Source organism: Trichomycterus rosablanca, chromosome 8, assembly GCF_030014385.1.
Source record: "Trichomycterus rosablanca isolate fTriRos1 chromosome 8, fTriRos1.hap1, whole genome shotgun sequence".
Lineage (NCBI taxonomy): Eukaryota > Metazoa > Chordata > Actinopteri > Siluriformes > Trichomycteridae > Trichomycterus > Trichomycterus rosablanca.
This window is the reverse complement of record NC_085995.1, coordinates 23,585,941-23,604,085: the sequence shown is the minus strand read 5'-3', so window position 1 is coordinate 23,604,085 and position 18,145 is coordinate 23,585,941. Positions and strand designations below refer to the sequence as shown.

At 40.7% G+C, this 18,145-nt stretch overlaps 1 protein-coding gene across 3 annotated transcripts in view; it reads left to right on the top strand.

The window, feature by feature from the left end:
- fam13b (family with sequence similarity 13 member B) overlaps positions 1-17,418 on the top strand; it is a 54,463-nt gene extending 37,045 nt beyond the window's left edge. Inside the window, exons 10-24 of one of the 3 annotated variants that reach the window (XM_063000596.1) lie at positions 88-187; positions 1,671-1,780; positions 2,118-2,172; positions 2,883-3,003; positions 3,425-3,490; positions 5,079-5,289; positions 5,399-5,537; positions 7,316-7,397; positions 7,694-7,834; positions 9,283-9,497; positions 9,760-9,843; positions 10,561-10,656; positions 12,010-12,302; positions 13,294-13,395; positions 14,769-17,418. In XM_063000596.1, the coding sequence (XP_062856666.1) occupies positions 88-187; positions 1,671-1,780; positions 2,118-2,172; positions 2,883-3,003; positions 3,425-3,490; positions 5,079-5,289; positions 5,399-5,537; positions 7,316-7,397; positions 7,694-7,834; positions 9,283-9,497; positions 9,760-9,843; positions 10,561-10,656; positions 12,010-12,302; positions 13,294-13,395; positions 14,769-14,892 (1,939 nt within the window). In that variant the 3' untranslated portion in view covers positions 14,893-17,418. The remainder of the gene's footprint in view (positions 1-87; positions 188-1,670; positions 1,781-2,117; positions 2,173-2,882; positions 3,004-3,424; positions 3,491-5,078; positions 5,290-5,398; positions 5,538-7,315; positions 7,398-7,693; positions 7,835-9,282; positions 9,498-9,759; positions 9,844-10,560; positions 10,657-12,009; positions 12,303-13,293; positions 13,396-14,768) is intronic. The other 2 variants (XM_063000597.1, XM_063000598.1) reach the window with 2 other exon arrangements.
- The last annotated feature ends 727 nt before the right edge of the window (positions 17,419-18,145 follow it).

Here is an 18,145-nt window from a genome sequence, read left to right as displayed (position 1 = left end):
ACGCTGTTTTGCTTGGTGGGTGTGTATTTTTTATCTCTATTCATGTGAGTTGGGTTCTAACATGTACTTCTCCGGACATTGTGCAAGTGAGAAGATGGCTGTGCCAGAAGAGCATGAAGAAGAAGAGCAGCCTGAGATTGGATCTCTCAGCCCTGCAGATGCAGACCAGTCTGAACAAGACAACAAGGTGTGTGAGAATGTGCACTTTATGTTAGTGCCCTGGTATAGCAGCCAAGGCAGTGCAAGAAATGCCTAATCTACATAAGTGTCAAGGCAGAGTTATGAAGTGGACAATCTAACCTGATGTCACTGTACTATAGGTACAGTGGAGTACCGAGATACAAGTACAAGTACTATAGTTTAGTCACATAGTGGGATATTATATGAAAAGATTATAAAGTTAATTAGTTCTACTGGATTTAGGTAGTTGACATTCAGAGGCTTGACCCGAAACCACTCCATAGTTGTTTTAGCTGTATGCTGTGAATTGTTGCCCCAGTCTTAAGTTTGTCTATGCTTTTCAAAGATGCTTCGGTATTTGGCTGCATTGATCTGTCTCTCGATTCTTCTCCCTGTCCCTGTTGCCAGGAAGCACCCCCATAGCATGGTACTCCCACCACCAGACTTTAACCTAGGGGTTGTATTAGACAGGTGATGTGCAGTGCCATTTTTTTTTACCAGACAAAGTACTTGCTGTTTTGCACAAAGAGTTTAATTTTCATCTTGTCGGACTAGAGAATCTTTTTCTCAGTGGCACTAGTCCAGTCCAGTACCCCAGCCGCAGTCCACTACTGTAAGACCTGATTTGTGGAGTGCTGCAGAGATGATTGTCTATCCAACACGTTTATTGTCAGCATGGAACAGCTAGTGCTTATAGCACAGGAAACACAACACAAACTACAGATTACAATTTGCTTTGTATGTGAACGCCATAAAGAGAGCTATAAACATTGAGCATTGCACATGTCTCATTAGTACATGTTGTTTTCACCAAGTCTTCTTACAGTAGTACACAATAATTCTGTTCCACATGCTGACCTCTTAAAGAGAGAAACAAGAGCCAAACTGTCAAATAAACAAGCTTCATACTGTTCCTAGCTGGCTTCAACTACACTGCTGCTACTTTTTTTTTTTTTTTTTTACACATCGAATGCGGGCCTGTCTCCAGATTTGAAAAGCCATGAAATGGGTCACCACCTTTTAATAGAACATCCTTTAGGACAGACAGCAGCATCTGCACAACAACCCTACATACACACACACACACACACACATACCCTCCCGCCATGCCATCAGGACCTGCTTATCACAGGTCGTCCTTGACAGTTTGCAAGGTTGTATATACACTTATAATGTCACCTAAGCATTAACGTTGTGCTGCTGCTATATTTTTATAAAATGTTACATTTACAGTGTATAAATACAGTTCAAAAATTCGAAACTGCAGGCAAAATAGAAGTAAAAAGGCTAAGTTATTTACAAGCAAGGATGTGTTTAAGTTCACCACTTTGCAGAAAACTGTGGGCATATTTTAAGCAGTTTATGTTTCAAGCAAGAATGGGAGTTATATGACCCTGTCTAATTTTTTGGAACATGTTCTCTGCTGTCTCTTTCCCCTGAATGTGGGGTTGTATGTTTATGCATGAAATAAAATCCTGTTTTTTTTACAGACATCTCAAGGTTTCCAGACTGATGTCCTTGTATCAGAGGAAAATTCAGGAATGGAATTTGACACTGAGGCTATCGTGGATGCTAAGAACAACATCAACATGCATGCAAGGTCGGCTTCAAAGAATGAGTGATTATGATAGTATTTAGATTTAGCTTTGTAGATAATTTGAGAACGCTTGGTTTGTTATAAGTCTTATGATCTACCAGCTCATACTTTAAATTTATTTAGATCATAAAAATAAAGTGCACAGTTAAGCTCTTGTAATTGTCAGGTGCTTGTGACTTGTAAAGTTCCCCAGTCAATTATTTCTTTTTAATATACACCAGATTATTATTTAGCTATGTTTAACTTTGAGGATGGCTCCCAGCTGCTATTTAATAATAGCTATTTGCCCACCATGGGATCACAATGTTTCTGAAGTATTTTTTTCTCTTCTTTCATACAGACTGCAAACATACCCAGAGTACGAGTGCATGGAACTGACTGATGTTACCACCCCAGTGAGTATAATCTTAGAGCTTCCTTTCCTTAAACCATGGTCTCACTAGAAACTTGCAATTTGTGTCTCGCCCACGCTGGACATTTAAAACAGCCTTCCAGTCAGCGTGCTTAGCAGTTTACTGGGGTTGCTAGCTTCCTAATTGCTAAATAACTCAATAACTAAATGAATTGCTCTTGGGTGCCACAGCCGTCTAACACGCCAGCCCACCACCGCTGTGGTCAAGCGTCTAAACACATAATGAGGTGAATATGGCTGAAGCTCTGTGATGGACTGGCACCATTTCCAGGGTATTCATGTCTTGAGCCCAGTGTTTCCCACTAAGAGCACACTGACTAGCACACCACCCAAAGATTAGGCTGTTAGACCACCCCTTTCCACTGAGATATATCAATGCATATCTGTTTAGACTCTCAGCTGGTGTGTTTTACCGCTGCACCACCAAAACACCAATCTGATAGTCTAATATGCAGAGCTGGCTCAGCTGCCACATTGATAAAGCACAAAAGAAAACACATTCTTTAATCCAGCCTTCTGACTGCCTGCCAGCAGTGTTTTACCCTATATGAGAATTTTATAGTCCGAGATGACAAAATATAGTCATTATAGTCATCGATTTGAAAAATTCCACTAAAATAAATGTTGCTAGTGTGGAGGCTTAATAATGACACTGTGTTGAAACACTCATCTTCACTCTGTGTCTGTGTGTAGGAGTCTGCTCCGGCTGTGTGTGATCTAAACGCTAACCCTGAAACCGAAGATCAGATCAACCAGGCAGTCAGTGCTGGTCAACATCAGCCCAGCTCTGTCTTTCCTGATGGAGAGGAAGAAGGTAACTTTACTTTTTTATGACCCACTAGAAAATAATGTCTTCCATTATCTTCCTGGATGAACAAAATGCCCAGTCAAAGGGTTTGATGCCAAGAAAATGTAAATTCCCATGTATATCCACCGTATATAAACAGGCAAAAACATATAATATATTAACAATTAATGAAAAGTTAACAGAGCAGATCCACATTGAAAGACTAATAGATCCGTTCCAATGCCTTTTATTGGCATGACAGAGGGGCAAAGCAGGTCTTTTAAAACTTTACTGTTCATAACTGTTCCTTTAAGTATCAGCCATTACTCCATATCATTGTGAATGTGTCTATATGGTTTGGATGGCCATACATAAAGCTCACCACAGTCTTCTGTTCTATCTTTCTGTCTTCTTGTCTTCTTCTGTGCTTTTACCCACGTCTGGTCAGCATCATGCCCCAACAATTTTCCTCTCATAGACTTCACATGTATGCATCTGCAGAGGGAAGGGCATGGTAAGTAGTAGCTTATTTAGCTACTCATCTTTTCAAAATGATCGACTATGTTAACCACTCCTCTGAGATTGTGACTAACCCGTGTTTCTTTGCTGGCTCCCACTGGCCTCATTTTACCTTTCACTAAAGCTGCCCTCCAGTGAATATCCTGTCAGAGATGTGGAAACTTTTAAGCTGACCACTTCCGTTTCCATAGCATTGGGTTTTGGTCCAGCACATTCTTTTTATTCATCGACACTCTGGACCTCTTTGGCTCTTGCCAGTGCAATCTCACACTAGTTCTCCCTGCTGGCCAATGTGAGACCATTAGCATGCTGTGCAATGCCCTTTATTCCTCTATTGCTGACTGCCTTTGTGCTAGTTAATAGTGAGAGTGTGCGTGATAGGAAATCTTCCAGCATTCTTTAACCTAATCTCTACTTACCACACCCATGGACACACTGGGAAGCCTGTAAACACACTTCTAATGGACACCTAGGATAAATTGTTTATACAATTTCAGTAAGAACTGGCAATTTTCACAGACAGAAAGCTGAGAAAACATTGGGGCCTAGTGATGCAAAAAAATTGAATAGAGTTTAGCTTGACCCAAACAGAAAGCAAAATGATGAGGTGACAGCCAATGGGTGTGATTTAGTTTTTTTGCCACTATGGAAAATGATCCTCCTCTCTAGTAAGAATGCATTTTATGTAGCTTATATTGTCATTTATGTAGCTTATATTGTCTAAAGAGAGCTCCAACAGGACGCCTAAGTGGCACAGCGGGCTAATACGATATAACACTACTGCAAAGTGGTTAAACTTGCGAGTCTTGCGTCCACACAAACACAATTAGACTTGTTTGAGGAAGGGAAGGTCAGACTGGGTCTCTTCCCGGAGCTCTTCATATGCTATATGGCTCTATGTGGGAACCCAGCTTTGGCAGGTGATATACGGCCGCAAATTGGACACATTTGATGAGGCGTGTGGAGTTCCGGCTTTCCTTGATCAGATCAAGGGTTGTTCATGGGGCAGTGGAGTTAACACAGCCTCAACAGGAATTAGAAATGTCTATATTGGGAGATAAAAGGGGGGAAAATCCAGAAATATAAATGAAAGAGCTCTAACCTCAATAAATAGGCAATGCTGTGCTAGAATTATGTGGTGCTAGAAACTTCAAATTAAGTCATTTCAATTAAACAGGTTTTCCTTTTTTTTTTTTTTTTACAGCAAAATACAGTGTTTGAATTGTTTGTATCTGCTCGTCCTTACGCTACAGTAGAAGCAGCTCGAGATTAGGCTAAAAAAAACCTGAAATATTTCCTTGAAGCATCGTGCAGTTTTCTAACCTATGTTTGAGGACCAGGGGAATCGGATGGTGAACAGGCGATCCATTGAGTTCACCAGTATGCTGCTGTTTTTCCTAAAATGCCCCTGTCACTTGCTACATGCTATAACTTATGGAACCTGCAGTTGATTTTCTCACCATGCTGAAATCCTGGACCTGTGTGTGCTGTCTGAAGCTCTTGTCTTTCTCCCAGCTTAGATTGCAGACCGGCCGTAACGCCGAACGTTTTATTTGCTGACGGACTTTCTGTGTGTGTTGCAGACCCCTTGCCAGTGTTCATGTCATGGCAGGAAGAAACTGAGTCTGGAGAGGCCCAGCTGTCTCCGCTGGCAGGTCGCATGCTGCCACTACCTTTGGGTGAAGATGCCCAACCGCTGCTGGCACGTCATTTTCTGGACTTCGGGCACAGCCAGCGTTTTCTGCAGCAGGACTCCGATGCCACTTCATCAAACAAAGCACTGTCCTGCGGGAGGTAAAGCCAGCACTCGAATCTATCGCAGATACAGACAATTAAGATTCCTACATGAAACAATTTTTCTCATTGCCCTATTGAGGTTCAGTTTTCTGGTTCTGTTCTTCAGGCCTCGCCGTGCCTCCTTCAGCTCCAAAGAAAGTACAAAGGGAGATAGTGTGTGTCAGCAGCTCACCAAGAAACTTCAGAACCTTAAGAAGAAAATTAAGCAGTTTGAAGAGCAGTTTGAAAAAGACAAAAACTACATGGTGGGCTTTTACAACATCATACGTTTGCATTTTCTTAACCTTTGTATAATAATGTTATTAGTGGAAACAAGCTTAAAGAAAATCGAAATTTAAGGATACAGTGGTTAATTTATCCTAGTCAGGGTCGTATAGTCACGGGGCCGTGATAGATTGGTGTCTAGTCAGGGGTGTGTTACTGCATTGTGTCCAGTGATTCCGTGGAAGCTGGATCCAATACAACCCTCGGCCACCCTACCCATTGCTTTTGACATATAGTCATGTCTATATGTAGACAATGTATGTAGCCGATAGCCTCCTTGGGGATTTGATCTATAGATTCTAGCGGTAGTGGGCTAGCACAATTTACAGCTGTGCCAGTGCAGTTTTTTTTCTGTAAATATAAAAACACAAATTAATATTCAGTGTCTCTTAAATTTCACATGGCTTCTAGTTCAGTAGAGAAAATAGAAGCTGCTAGGAGTAAATTTTGTTTGGAAATGTTTTCATGTTTAGGTTCTAATGATATCGGACCATGTAGTGCCCACTTTTCTCTGCATACTAGTGATCAGTGAAGGTCTAATCTGACCGCATTTTTCAGTAACGAGTAATCTAACGCGTTACTATTTCCAATCCAGTAATCAGATTAAAGTTACTTATCCAAGTTACTGTGCGTTACTATTTTTGTCATTTTCCTTAGTAAAAAGATATATATTTGCTTTCTTCTTGCGTCTCTGGGAGTGACGTCTGGCCTATGCGACAGTTAAGTCACGGGCTGCGTCCGGAATCGGTTACTTACAGAGTGTGCACTAGATTGGAGGAAGTGTGCACTACTCGGCCAACGCCGAGTGATGACGTGGTACGTGATGACGTAATATCACCATGGTTACAGACTCATTACAAATCCCACTCGCCAAAATGTAGGATATTTATCGTCTTTTTGTTATTTATTTGTCTTTAAAAATGTTATTTTATTTATCTTACTTACACTTGTGAACAGAGGACTCCGTTTTCCGCGTCTTTCTTGTTTCTTATTCCGCTTCAATCGCAGCTCCAGTTGCATTATGGGATACATTAGCGGACCGCATTATATAACTAATAAAGTAACTTGTAATCTAACTTAGTTACTTTTAAAATCAAGTAATCCATAAAGTAACTAAGTTACTTTTTAAAGGAGTAATCAGTAATCAGTAATCAGATTACTTTTTCAAGGTAACTATGCCATCACTGCTAGTGATGTGCATTTAAAAATGAGCTTGTCCTTGTGGTATCTCCACTTTAGTGCAGCAAGGCATTCACTTCTATGAGAAGTTACATCTTAACAAGTCTTTAAAAATGTTTATTACAAGTAACTCTCTTACACACACTCACACCCACTCTCCCTCTCAATCTTATACACACTGTCTCTTTCACACTCTCTCTCTCATACACTCTCAAACTCTTTCTCTCACCCACTCACACACTCTCTTTCACACTCTCACAAAGGGCCCTTGTAATCTTGGATAAATGAAGACCATTTTCCAAAAGAAATGGGGAAAAGTTCAATTGAAATCTCAATATTTCTTGCTTTAGTCTCAAATCTATAAATTTCCATGACATTATGTGTGTCCATTTGAAGTGGATATATGCACTGTGTGTGGTTATTGTGGTTAAGTACTTGCCCCCCACACATACTGTCTCCAAATAGTAAAAACTAACAAACGACCCAAACCATACGAAAAACAAACAAATCTTAAAAAAACGAATTAAAAAAAACAAGCTAAATGTTTTAATGTTAGCCCTTTCAAATCTTTCTTTTTCAGCCATCTCATGCTGACAAAGCAGCAAACCCTAAGGTCCTGAAGTGGATGACCGACCTCACCAAAATCCGCAAACAGCTTAAAGGTAAGCCTTAAGTGTGTATGAGTGTACACTGAGAGCAAGGGGGCACCTGGGTCTCAGGTAGGTAGGTCATAATCTGTTTGAATGTGGCCATGGTGACCCACTGAGCAGAGGGCTCCCCATCACTGCTCCATGTCACATGGGACCCCCACCCACTCTCTCATGTGTCGGCCTGTTCTACTGGCCTCCACCCTTTATTTCATTCTCCATTACCATGTGACGCTCCATCGTAGGTGCACCCCCCAAATAAGTTTCTCTTTCTCTTTAACCAAACTTCCCCGGACGACCCCGATCGGCAGGACGACAGCACCTCTTACCCAAAGCATCCCTGAGACACCAGGCGGTGCTTCACTTACACAGACGCCACTCGTCCGCCTCGAACACACCCCATTTTACACAGTCACGTCCCCACACGGCCTCTAGACAGGCACCCCTTTTCTGTAAGTACACTTAAGCTGCAGTAAGTAGAAATGAGAACTTGCTTGTTGGTCCTGTCTCTTGTCCTCCTCTTTCCTTGGTTTTGTCTGTTGACTGCAGCATTGTAGAAGCATTCCCCCCCAAGGGTGCACTCTCAGCTGTCAGTTTTGCAGTCCATTACAGATTTTTTTGTTTTTGCTTTGTGCTTTTGTTGTGTTATTATAAGGGGGTCTGTGGATCCCACTAGCAGCAATCTCTATTTGTGCTGACGTTTTTATTAGAAACACCTTACTGAGGAAATATATGGTGGGGTTAACAAAATACTTCAGTTTTTTTAATTAATTATTATTAATTATTATTAATTAATTTAATTTTTTAATTTATTAGTTCTACCTATTGCATCTCATAGCCTATGAGTGATTACCATGGACAGAAATGTTATACATTCTCATAACGTAGAGGGAATAAATAGGGATGGGGCAGCTATTAAGTACTATCAATACATGTTAAAGTAAACAAGCTGTAGAAACAATTCCGAATGATAATCTTAAAAATCTAACAGTCCAATAAATTACAGACACAAGAGAATGGCTGAGGGGATAATTGTATAATGGATAATAATTTAGGGCTTAATTTAAAAATAACTCGTTTACTAGGTCGTACCTCTTACAGTTAAAGTTCTGTTTTAATTTAAACTCTTTGTGGTTTGTCTTTTAGCTTTATTTTCCCTGCTGTGATATTGCATTATTATGGGGTTTAATAGTGGATTGGCTTACAAATGGCTGTTTTACAAGTCTGTGCAATTTCCTTAAGCCCTCCTAAAATGAAATCCCTGTCATAAATGGTGCCAACATTATATTTGACTTTAAAATCCCTCTGATGCCTTTTCACTGTCTTTTTTTGTAGTGTCAACTTGTCTTATTAAGCACTGTAGTGGCTTTTGTGTACAAATGAGCCCTTCTGGTATTAATCCATGAATTGTGCTTGGCCTCATCGTGGAAAATTGGTGTCAGTCTACCCAGATTTTAACTGTTCTCTTATGCTTAGCTTTATGCCTAACCACTAAATATTTTTTTGTAAATTTCAGAGTAAATGTGCATATGGGTTAAAGGCTATCACCTGCCAGAGAGTTCTGTGGCAAATGACACAGAAACATTTGGAGATTTTTGTCTATGGTAATCACAAAGGAATCACAGATGTGGAAGATTTTATTAACCCTTAGACCCCTGCTAGAATACATGATTAAAGACAATAGATTTTCATGTGTTTTAAGTTTTTGTCTGGTGTTGTGGGTACAGATGACTTTCCTACACACACACACACACACACACACACACACACACAACCCTTTACAAAATCTATTACCTCCCTCTCTCACTCTCTCTTTCTCTCTGATTAATTTGGTAAATTTTGATGCCTACTCTCAAAGTTCTCTATATTTTCTGTGTGTGTGTGTGCATTAATTGCACAGATGCCAAACAGAAGGCTGATAGCGAGCTGACCCCACAGACTCGGCCACGCAGCAACACACTGCCTAAGAGCTTTGGCTCCTCCTTGGAGCAGTCAGCTTCTGAGGGCCTTGCTGACAGGGAGGGGCGCAGACCCACCTGCGAAGAGACACTCCAGCTCATTGAACAACATCTCAGAGCCAAGAGAGAGGAAGATGGCTGGCCCGAAGACATCAGAGTTAGTATCACTTATATACATGCTTTAAATTCTGTAAAGTGTGCTGTGCAGGTCAAAACTATGAAAATGAATCGTCATAGCTAGTAATTGCCCACATTGTCTGGCTTTAGCAACACAACAGATTGTGTCTGATGTTAGAGGTAAATTATATCCATCAATAAAGTCGCACACAAGTCCCATAATACACAAAGCCACATTTGGTGCACCATGAAGCCAACGTAATGTGGAATATATGTACATTGGATTTGTTTTCTGTTGGCAGAAAATGACCAAGGAGCAGCTTACTTGTGAGAAAACTGTGCTGCAGAAGAACTTGCTGTATTACGAAGGACTTCATGGTCGCCCTGTAAGTTTAAACTTCCTGATGTAAACATCTTTATAAATTAAAATCAAACTGTTCTGTTATGTCTATGAGAGAGTATTTTATCATAACGATTACTTTAAAGCAAAAAAGCACAATGATTTTTTTCTAATTATTAGTGCCTAAAACTTCTTTCCCCGTGCTAAAATCATAACAGTAATGCACGGTCTCGAGTGGCTTATTGCTTTTATAAAACGGCGGTCAACATAAAATATAATAAATACAACAATGTTTAATTCATAAATGTATTTATTGTGTATAAACTTACAATAAAGCATTCTTCCGCGACGCAAAATAGTTCGATTAACAGTGTTGCTAGGCAACATGAGGGCGAAAATAACATTAACTTTTTCTATTCAGTGGCGTATTAATATGGAATGATGTGAGGTGGTCATAGGTGTGCGTTTATCGGGGATTTTACAACGGCTTCGAACGCGGCTCAGCCAATCAGATTTTAGGACCGGAACTATCCGTTTTATAATAACACATTTTATCACTGCATTACAATTTATGAACTCTGTTATGTCAGATCATCTCTGAACCGCTAAAAGTAATCCCTCCACAAGAGCACTTTTCAATTCGAATTATTTTGTAAATGCTGTAAAAGAACTCTATATAAATGCAGAATGTTGCCTGAGCAAACATTGAGTGTATGGCTATTGGTGTCCTAAAAGCACTGTTGATTTGTGTTCATTCCTCCAGGTCACTCGTGAGGAGCGACTGATTGTAAAGCCCTTGTATGGCAGATACCGGATGGTAAAACAAATGCTTACCCGCGTCAGCATCACACCAATTATTGTAAGATTTCTTCTTTTTTCTTTTTCAGTTTTAAATGCACACATTTGCATTTACAGCACTTCACAGATATACTTGGGAAACAACAAGTAGGCAAATGCTAGTAAGGTTAGTCTCCATTTACATACTTATTAATAAGGTGGGGCTTTAGGCGCCTTTTAAAGAAAGCTCAGGTGTTTGAGCAGAATTCATTCCACCACTTGGGTACAAGATAAGGTTGCCAGATTGAGTATGTATACCTGCGATTAACTGGTTTTGATAGCATTGTGTGCTTGACTGTGGGTATATTTAATGTTGAGAATATGGCAACAATGGTCTAGTACAGAGAAGAGCATTGGTGTCTTCTTCAATTCTGATGAGTAGATCAAGATGAGCCAAACTTGTGGCTTGAAGGGTACGTGATGTACAGAACACTTTGCTTTGTAGGCAAGCATGGTTGTTTTAAATTGTATGCGGGCCTCTGCAGGAAGCCAGTTAAAGGGAGTGCAGCAATTAAGGGGGGTGGGTTAGCACTTGGGCTGATTAAAAATGTGGAGGGCAGCTGTATAACACACACACAATCAACTGAAGTTTATTTTTAAAACAGTTAACTCAGAAGTAACAGCGTACTATATAGATTAACCCAGTAGTATGAAGACTGTATGTTCAAATTCTAAGCATGCCATGTGGCATCTATAGTTGGGAGTCCAAAAACGCATAAAAAATCCTGCTGTATGGCTGGAAAGTTGGCCTTGTTTTCCTCCCTCTTAACTATTAGAGATACACAAGCCAACCGCAGGTAACTGTTAGCTCATGCATACATGAGGGAATTGTGCTGTCCTCCAAGTGTTTTCAGCTTCTCTGTGTATAGCTTGAGGGGCAGTTTAAATGAACGTGTTGGCTTGCAACACCTGTCCCAGAGTAACTTGTGTTATCTTACACCACTCAACACTGGCAGCTGTTATTCTACAGACCTGAGCTGGCTAGGTGTTGAGAATTGCGAATGACAATGAAAGATGAAGATTGACTGATTGGTGTATTTATTAGTCAATAAAATGTCTTCGTCTCACTAGCTATGTAAGTTAAAGGTCAGATCACTTTCCACGACAGCTAGAAATAGAAGCAGTAGATTGCCAGCATTGCTTCAAGACAAAGCATAACTTTAGGACATTAAATCCATGTGTCTCAAAACTCATGTCTGCTGCCTTGCAGCTGATACTCGAACCACATATCTCAACATAAGTGGGCTAGCGGGTTTTACTGCTGTGCCACCCAGGCACAAAAACAAAACCAAATTGTTACCAAAACAAACAATCCTAATCATAACAGGACATATTCAGACACTTCTATGACCCAAATAATATCTTTCGGTTTCAGGCCTCTCCCTCAAGCAAGAGGCGCAACCAGACCCTGCAGCCCATCATTGAGGGTGAGACTACTCACTTCTGCGATGAGATTAAGGAGGAAGAGGAGGAGGAGGATGCTGATGGAGAGCAAGATAGTGAAGAAATGCAGAGTGAGGGGTCAGAGGACAACATCACTTTGGACCCAGCAGCCCAGCCCAGCTCAGAACAGCCTCAACCTGACAGTGTTCTCAGGCCCAAAATGAAGGAAAGCTCAGGCAAGCTGACCCTTGATCTGCGTTTGTCCAGCACCAATGCCTCGTCCATGTAAGTGTGGTCATCAGTGCTCACCTGTAGTAGTAGTGTTAGTAGTAGTTACACTCAACAGGTAGTGTTGTAACCAGGCCTGTCACAGTAATAACAAGCATCTAAATGAGCTGATTGAGTTGGCAACAATCATTTTCTACAGGTGTTGGATTTAGTGGTTGCCACAACATATAGAAGTAACAAGCATTGCAAGGATATTTAAGTTTTCAAGGCTGTTGAGTCAAAACCCCCCCCAGACATAGCCAGTCAAGTCAGTGTAGATGCCTGACTGATCAATAGCGCAGCTGAGATTCGAACCCCAGATCTCAACATTAATGGCCTAGCATGTTTTACTGCTGTGCCACCCAAGCACACAAACAAAACCAAATTACTACCAAAACAATTTTAATTGTAACAGGACATGTTCCTATACATATTCCATATTCATGTAAAATCGAACTGCCCTGACCTTTTAAACATTGTCAAACATTTAAAATTTTGATCTTTTCTATCTTTTTTCTTCTGTAACATGAGTGCACGTGTGCATACACGTGAAGGTCCCACAGTGATACTTAGCAGATTACGGTAACTATGGTTCTCTGGCGCACAAATGAAAAAAAATGTACTATTTAAAGCATTATTGACCTCAAAGCCTCAAACTGCACATGGTTATTCTATTAGAAGGAAATGAGAGAAACGGGATGCTCAATGGTGCTACTTCTAATGCTGTTCATGCTGCATGAACAGACGGTTCTGCTGCAGCCTGCTCAGATGGCAGAAATGGAACAGATAATATCCATCAGTCTTAATCACTGGGATTAGACAATATGCTAATTGTGACAGAATGTGTTTTTTAAGCAGACCTGTACATCTGGTTTATAAAGTTTTTCTGTGACCGTTTGCATGAATTGTTTTCAGCTTGTATCTGCTTTGAGGTCACTTAACCTCCTGAGCATTCCATCTTCACATATAGGCTATAAAAAGGAAGTAACGGTACTCTTGTCCCCCACAGGCCTGAGCTTCTGGAGCAGTTGTGGAAAGCCAGAGCTGAGAAGAAAAAGCTGAGAAGAACCATCCGAGAGTTTGAAGAGGCATTTTACCAACAGAATGGAAGGTATGTTAATCAGGTCACTTGTGTAAAAGCTTTCATTCATTTTAGATAAATTGTTCCAGAGTCTATGCAGAATTAGCTTAGGTAATCAGAATGAAAATGAGATAACTAAAGTGTTTAGCAAGCGACAATGTGACCAGCAACCTTTTATTTTATATGTAGTTAAGCCACACAAAGCAACCCAATGATCGTGGATCCAGTTGACCAGTCTAATGACAGGAGTGTCAGACATCATCTCCTCACAGCTCCAGTTTTCTAAGTGCTAAAAATAAAGAGCTGTCTGGGTTTTGTTAAGATATTAAAACAATGGAACACCACGTTATGTAAATATTATTCAGTATACTTTTTGGCCATGAGCTTTTTAACAGAGACAAAACATGATTCATATCTGCGGCTCGTTTGCAAATGTGAACTTTAAGTCAACAATTTTACTGACAATATGTGCGTCACTGAGCATTTTAAAGACCGGCCCACATCTACACCAGTTTGAAAGCTAATAAACACAGCGATCTGTTCTCCACAAACTAAACACCCAGCTTTATATCCAACTTTACCAACAGTAAATAAATCATTCATGTCTTGTTAATAACTCTACTCACTTAGACACTACACTTAATGTAAATTGAAAAAAAAAGTCCCTTTAAAATAAAAACAATGCTATTGTTTTGTACGATGTACACCTATTTTCATCTCATTTCTTTTTTTTCTTTTTTAATAAATTTAGCACGTCCAATTTCATCCCATCTATCATCCTCTCATTAGTGCGGATTCCCGCTCCTGATTGGGGCTGACGAGGCCGTTCCACGCCTCCTCCGAAACGTGCACAGCCAATCGACCGTCTTATCACCCACACTTGACGAGTGTAGCGTGGCAGAGTACTGTGCACGGAGGATCACACACTCCGCCACACCCCCTCCCGTCTCCATACAGGCGCCAGCAGAGGGCGCAACCGCCCCGTTCCTGAGAGAGCATCCCGCCCCCCACCCGGACAACAGGCCAATCGTTGTCCATAGCCGCCCAGCCTCGACCGTGAAGGCAGAGCTGGATTCGAAACGACGCTCCTTCGAAATCCAGCTCTGGTTGCAGCGCGTGTCTTTTACCGCTGCGCCACCTGAGCGGCCATTCATCTCATTTCTAATGATCACTGACCTCGTGCTGGCCGGTTGGGAATAGCCAAAGGGCCGAATGTGGCCTGGGGCCGTACAATGTCCAGGTGTGGATTATGCAATTTCAAGTTGGAAATTTTGCAAATCAGTTAGGGTTTAGTGCTTTTAGTACTTAGACACCAAATAACTGCAATTTTTCTCAAGGTTATCATGCAGTGTGTATGACAAACTGCGACCTTTACCCTGATTTTTTTGTATTATTTTAACCAGGACTGTCCAGAAGGAGGATCGTGTGCCTATGATGGACGAGTACAAGGAGTACAAACGCATCAAGGCCAAACTGCGTCTGCTTGAAGTCCTCATCAGCAAGCAGGATTCGTCCAAGTCCATCTAGAATCCAGAAACCTTATACAGCTTAAAATGAAACTCCATCACTACCACAGCACAGCACACTTCAGTTCTGCATGCCCAGCTGCATCTTATAAACCAACCAACCAACCAGCTAACCAACTCGGACTTCAGCGTACTGTTTGTGTTCAAGATCCAGAGGAAAAATTTCTCTCTCTAAAGCCCTTATTTAATTTGGACTCTTCTTGCTTTTTCTTGATTTTGTTTACTCATAGTGAGTGAAGAGAGACACCTGTCATCAAATCACAGTGGAGGCTTTTAATGTGTGAGCGCAGCTGGAACAGAATTCCAGACCACATTTAAAGTCGGCACCTTTTAGCACCCCATACCTGGGAAAAGTGATACACTATTGGTGTGTGTCTTACTGGACTGAACTATGTGTTGTTACATCATATTCTGTGTATGCATGATACTTTATTGTGTTACAATATGTCCTTAACAGTTACTGACAGATACTGTACTGAATGGCGGTGGATTTCTTTATAACTTTTTCAAGACAAGTTAACCCCCAAGGACAAGTTGGTGCTCTTTTTCTTTTGTTTTTGGAGATGAACTGTCAGCCACTGCATCATTAATCAGACTGACATGAAACATTATGATCACATAGTATTCCTGATTGCCTACACGTTTGAGTAATATGAGCAACATGTAAGTAGTGTGTTTTATTTATAGCTCTATTCTTGCTTTCTTGAATCTGTGTGAGAATAATGAATTGATGACTGAATGGAAGTAAGAATGATGACATACTTACAGGTATTACTCTGACATTAGAAAAAGGGTTTGTACCTTACTTATACAGCACTCGGTTGTTGAAATCAGAGCTGGTTCGCTCAGGCTCTGCACCACTCCAGTCCATAGCGGTGGTTCACAGCAGCTTTACTAAAATCCTGTTCCAATCCTGTAACCAATGACAACAAGAGTCTTTGATCTAGCCAAGCATGCAGTCATGCTCGAGAACTGGCTTATCCGGTACAAGCAGACTAGATGGATTGGAAAGGTAAAGGAACCAAGTGGCACTGCTTATACAGACAGTTTAAAATCAACATTCCACCAGCTTCACAGCTTTATACACTAAGCAAGCTAAGCTGAAATGTGGAAACGTGGGTGTTTGTCATACCTTCCTCGTGAATATACTTCCTCCTGGAGGACACTTACTGTAAACTGTGGCTAGTAGGGGTGGGGATGTGGCTGTATCAAGACATTTAGAGAGATTTGCTAACACTGCAGCGAGTTTATTGTCTTTTTATCTTAAAAGTGTGCAAAATACATTGTTATTTACATTTAAATATAAAAAGTACCAGATTGTACCTATAATAGATTTTAAAGCCTTGATAATACCATAGCCAGCCATGAACAGAAGTCCAAGAGGGCATAAACGACCCTACGAGAAGAGATGGCATTCCTCTCCCCTATCAGTTGAAACAACATTGGACACCTGTGAGCTAAAGTGTGAGCTCAAGGTCGCAGTAAGCACCCCTGTCTGGTGGTGTTAATCTTTTCAAAGATTTTCCAAAAGTCAGTGACCGACTTCACATGTCTTGGAGGAAGCACATCCAAGCCCTCACCCACACAGGTTGGTAGCTGTTGTGTCAAAAAAAGGCTCAGTGCATGGAAGTTAGCAGTGCCAGGTATCAATACCTAAGCTGAGTTGGGCAAAGTTGTAAGTCCTGACTGTCTGCTTCCTGATGGCATATTTTGGTTTGATGTATCATATGGATATATTGGCTTATCGCCCAACCCTAAAGACCAGGTTTCTTTTTTTTTTTTTTTTGGCTAATAAGGGTGATCGCTGACATGTATCCTGGATATCAGACACCTTAGTGTAGTTTAGCTGTTTGTACAGTAGTCTGTTAACTGTAGATGCACCTTGTGTTAAGCTTTTCATTTAGACAGAAGGGCACTGCTGGGCATGAAATGCAGAAACAACGAGCACTTGTAATGGCAGAGTTTATGTTGGTATTTTGGTGTGTTTAGAGATCACTAGTACTACGGTAGGGTCCGAGCTTACTCCAAAGATGCACTGGAAGAGTTTGTAGCCGTGTGCTAACTAGAGGTCAGTGAATGCACTCAATAAAGTACATTAATATTAGTGTGGAAGCTATTGAATGTTATTTGCACAGCATTCTGAGAATGCAGCCCACTGTTTGTTCACCTTTGCTTGTATATTAAAGCACTAATTATATCTGAAGGATGTGTTTTTTCCATGCATGTTAAAACCCTGTGTATCACTTTGTGATGGTGACACAAGGATCGTTTTTAAGGAGCGTTATTTTGTACTCATTTTTAAAGCTTCACTTTAAACTGTACGCATATATGATGTAGCCGTATTGACGAAACGTCTGCTTGTTTTGTAAAAACTTGTCAGTAGTGAGTTTGCATGGCAAAATGTTTGTATTTATATTTTTTTGTGCCATGAAAAAAAGCAATAACTTCAGCATCAAGGTCTTTATTAGTGGAATGAGAGGCCTTCTGTATCCAGTCTGTGCATTTCCAATAAATGGCTTGTGAAACATTAATGCTTATTTTTTCTAAACATAAGATTAAGACTGCATAATCATATTTATTCTATGACTGCATAATTAACAGAATCAAGGTCACACACACTAACCGAACACTAGGTATTAGGTAATGTGGCAGTCGTAACCTAGCAGTTAAGGTACTTGACTAGTAAGCAGAAGGTTGCTGGTTCAAACCACACTTCTGCCAGGTTGCCATTGTTGGGCCCTTGAGCAAGGCCCTTAACACTGAATTGCTTAGACTGTATAATGTAAGTCGCTTTGGACAAAGGTGTCTGCTAAATGCCGAAAATGAAAATGTGAAAAAGGTAATAGGTATGTTGACTCAGACCTTTAACTACTTCCGTCCCCCATCTGAAAAAAACAGCAAAGTTTACTGTCCTTTTAAAAAGTACTGCAAAAGAACAAAAACAAATAGTTCAGCTTTAGAAACACAACAAGCAAACAGCACAGAGAGGGTTATAACCCAAACAAAATAGTTCGTTCCCTAAGCAAAATGTGGAATATGTAGACAACAGGCCGGAGTTGTTGGAAACACACAATAGTCATGCCCTCCTCTAACAAAATGTCATAATTAGCCTTCACATCACAACAGCGCACACACAGCCAAGCAACCATTAACAACAGACGCATTAGAATCGGAAAAATGACTGGTAATTCTGCATAATGGCCGTCTTTTCAAAGAAACCTCCACAAACAGTATCAGCGGCAGCCAAAAATCAG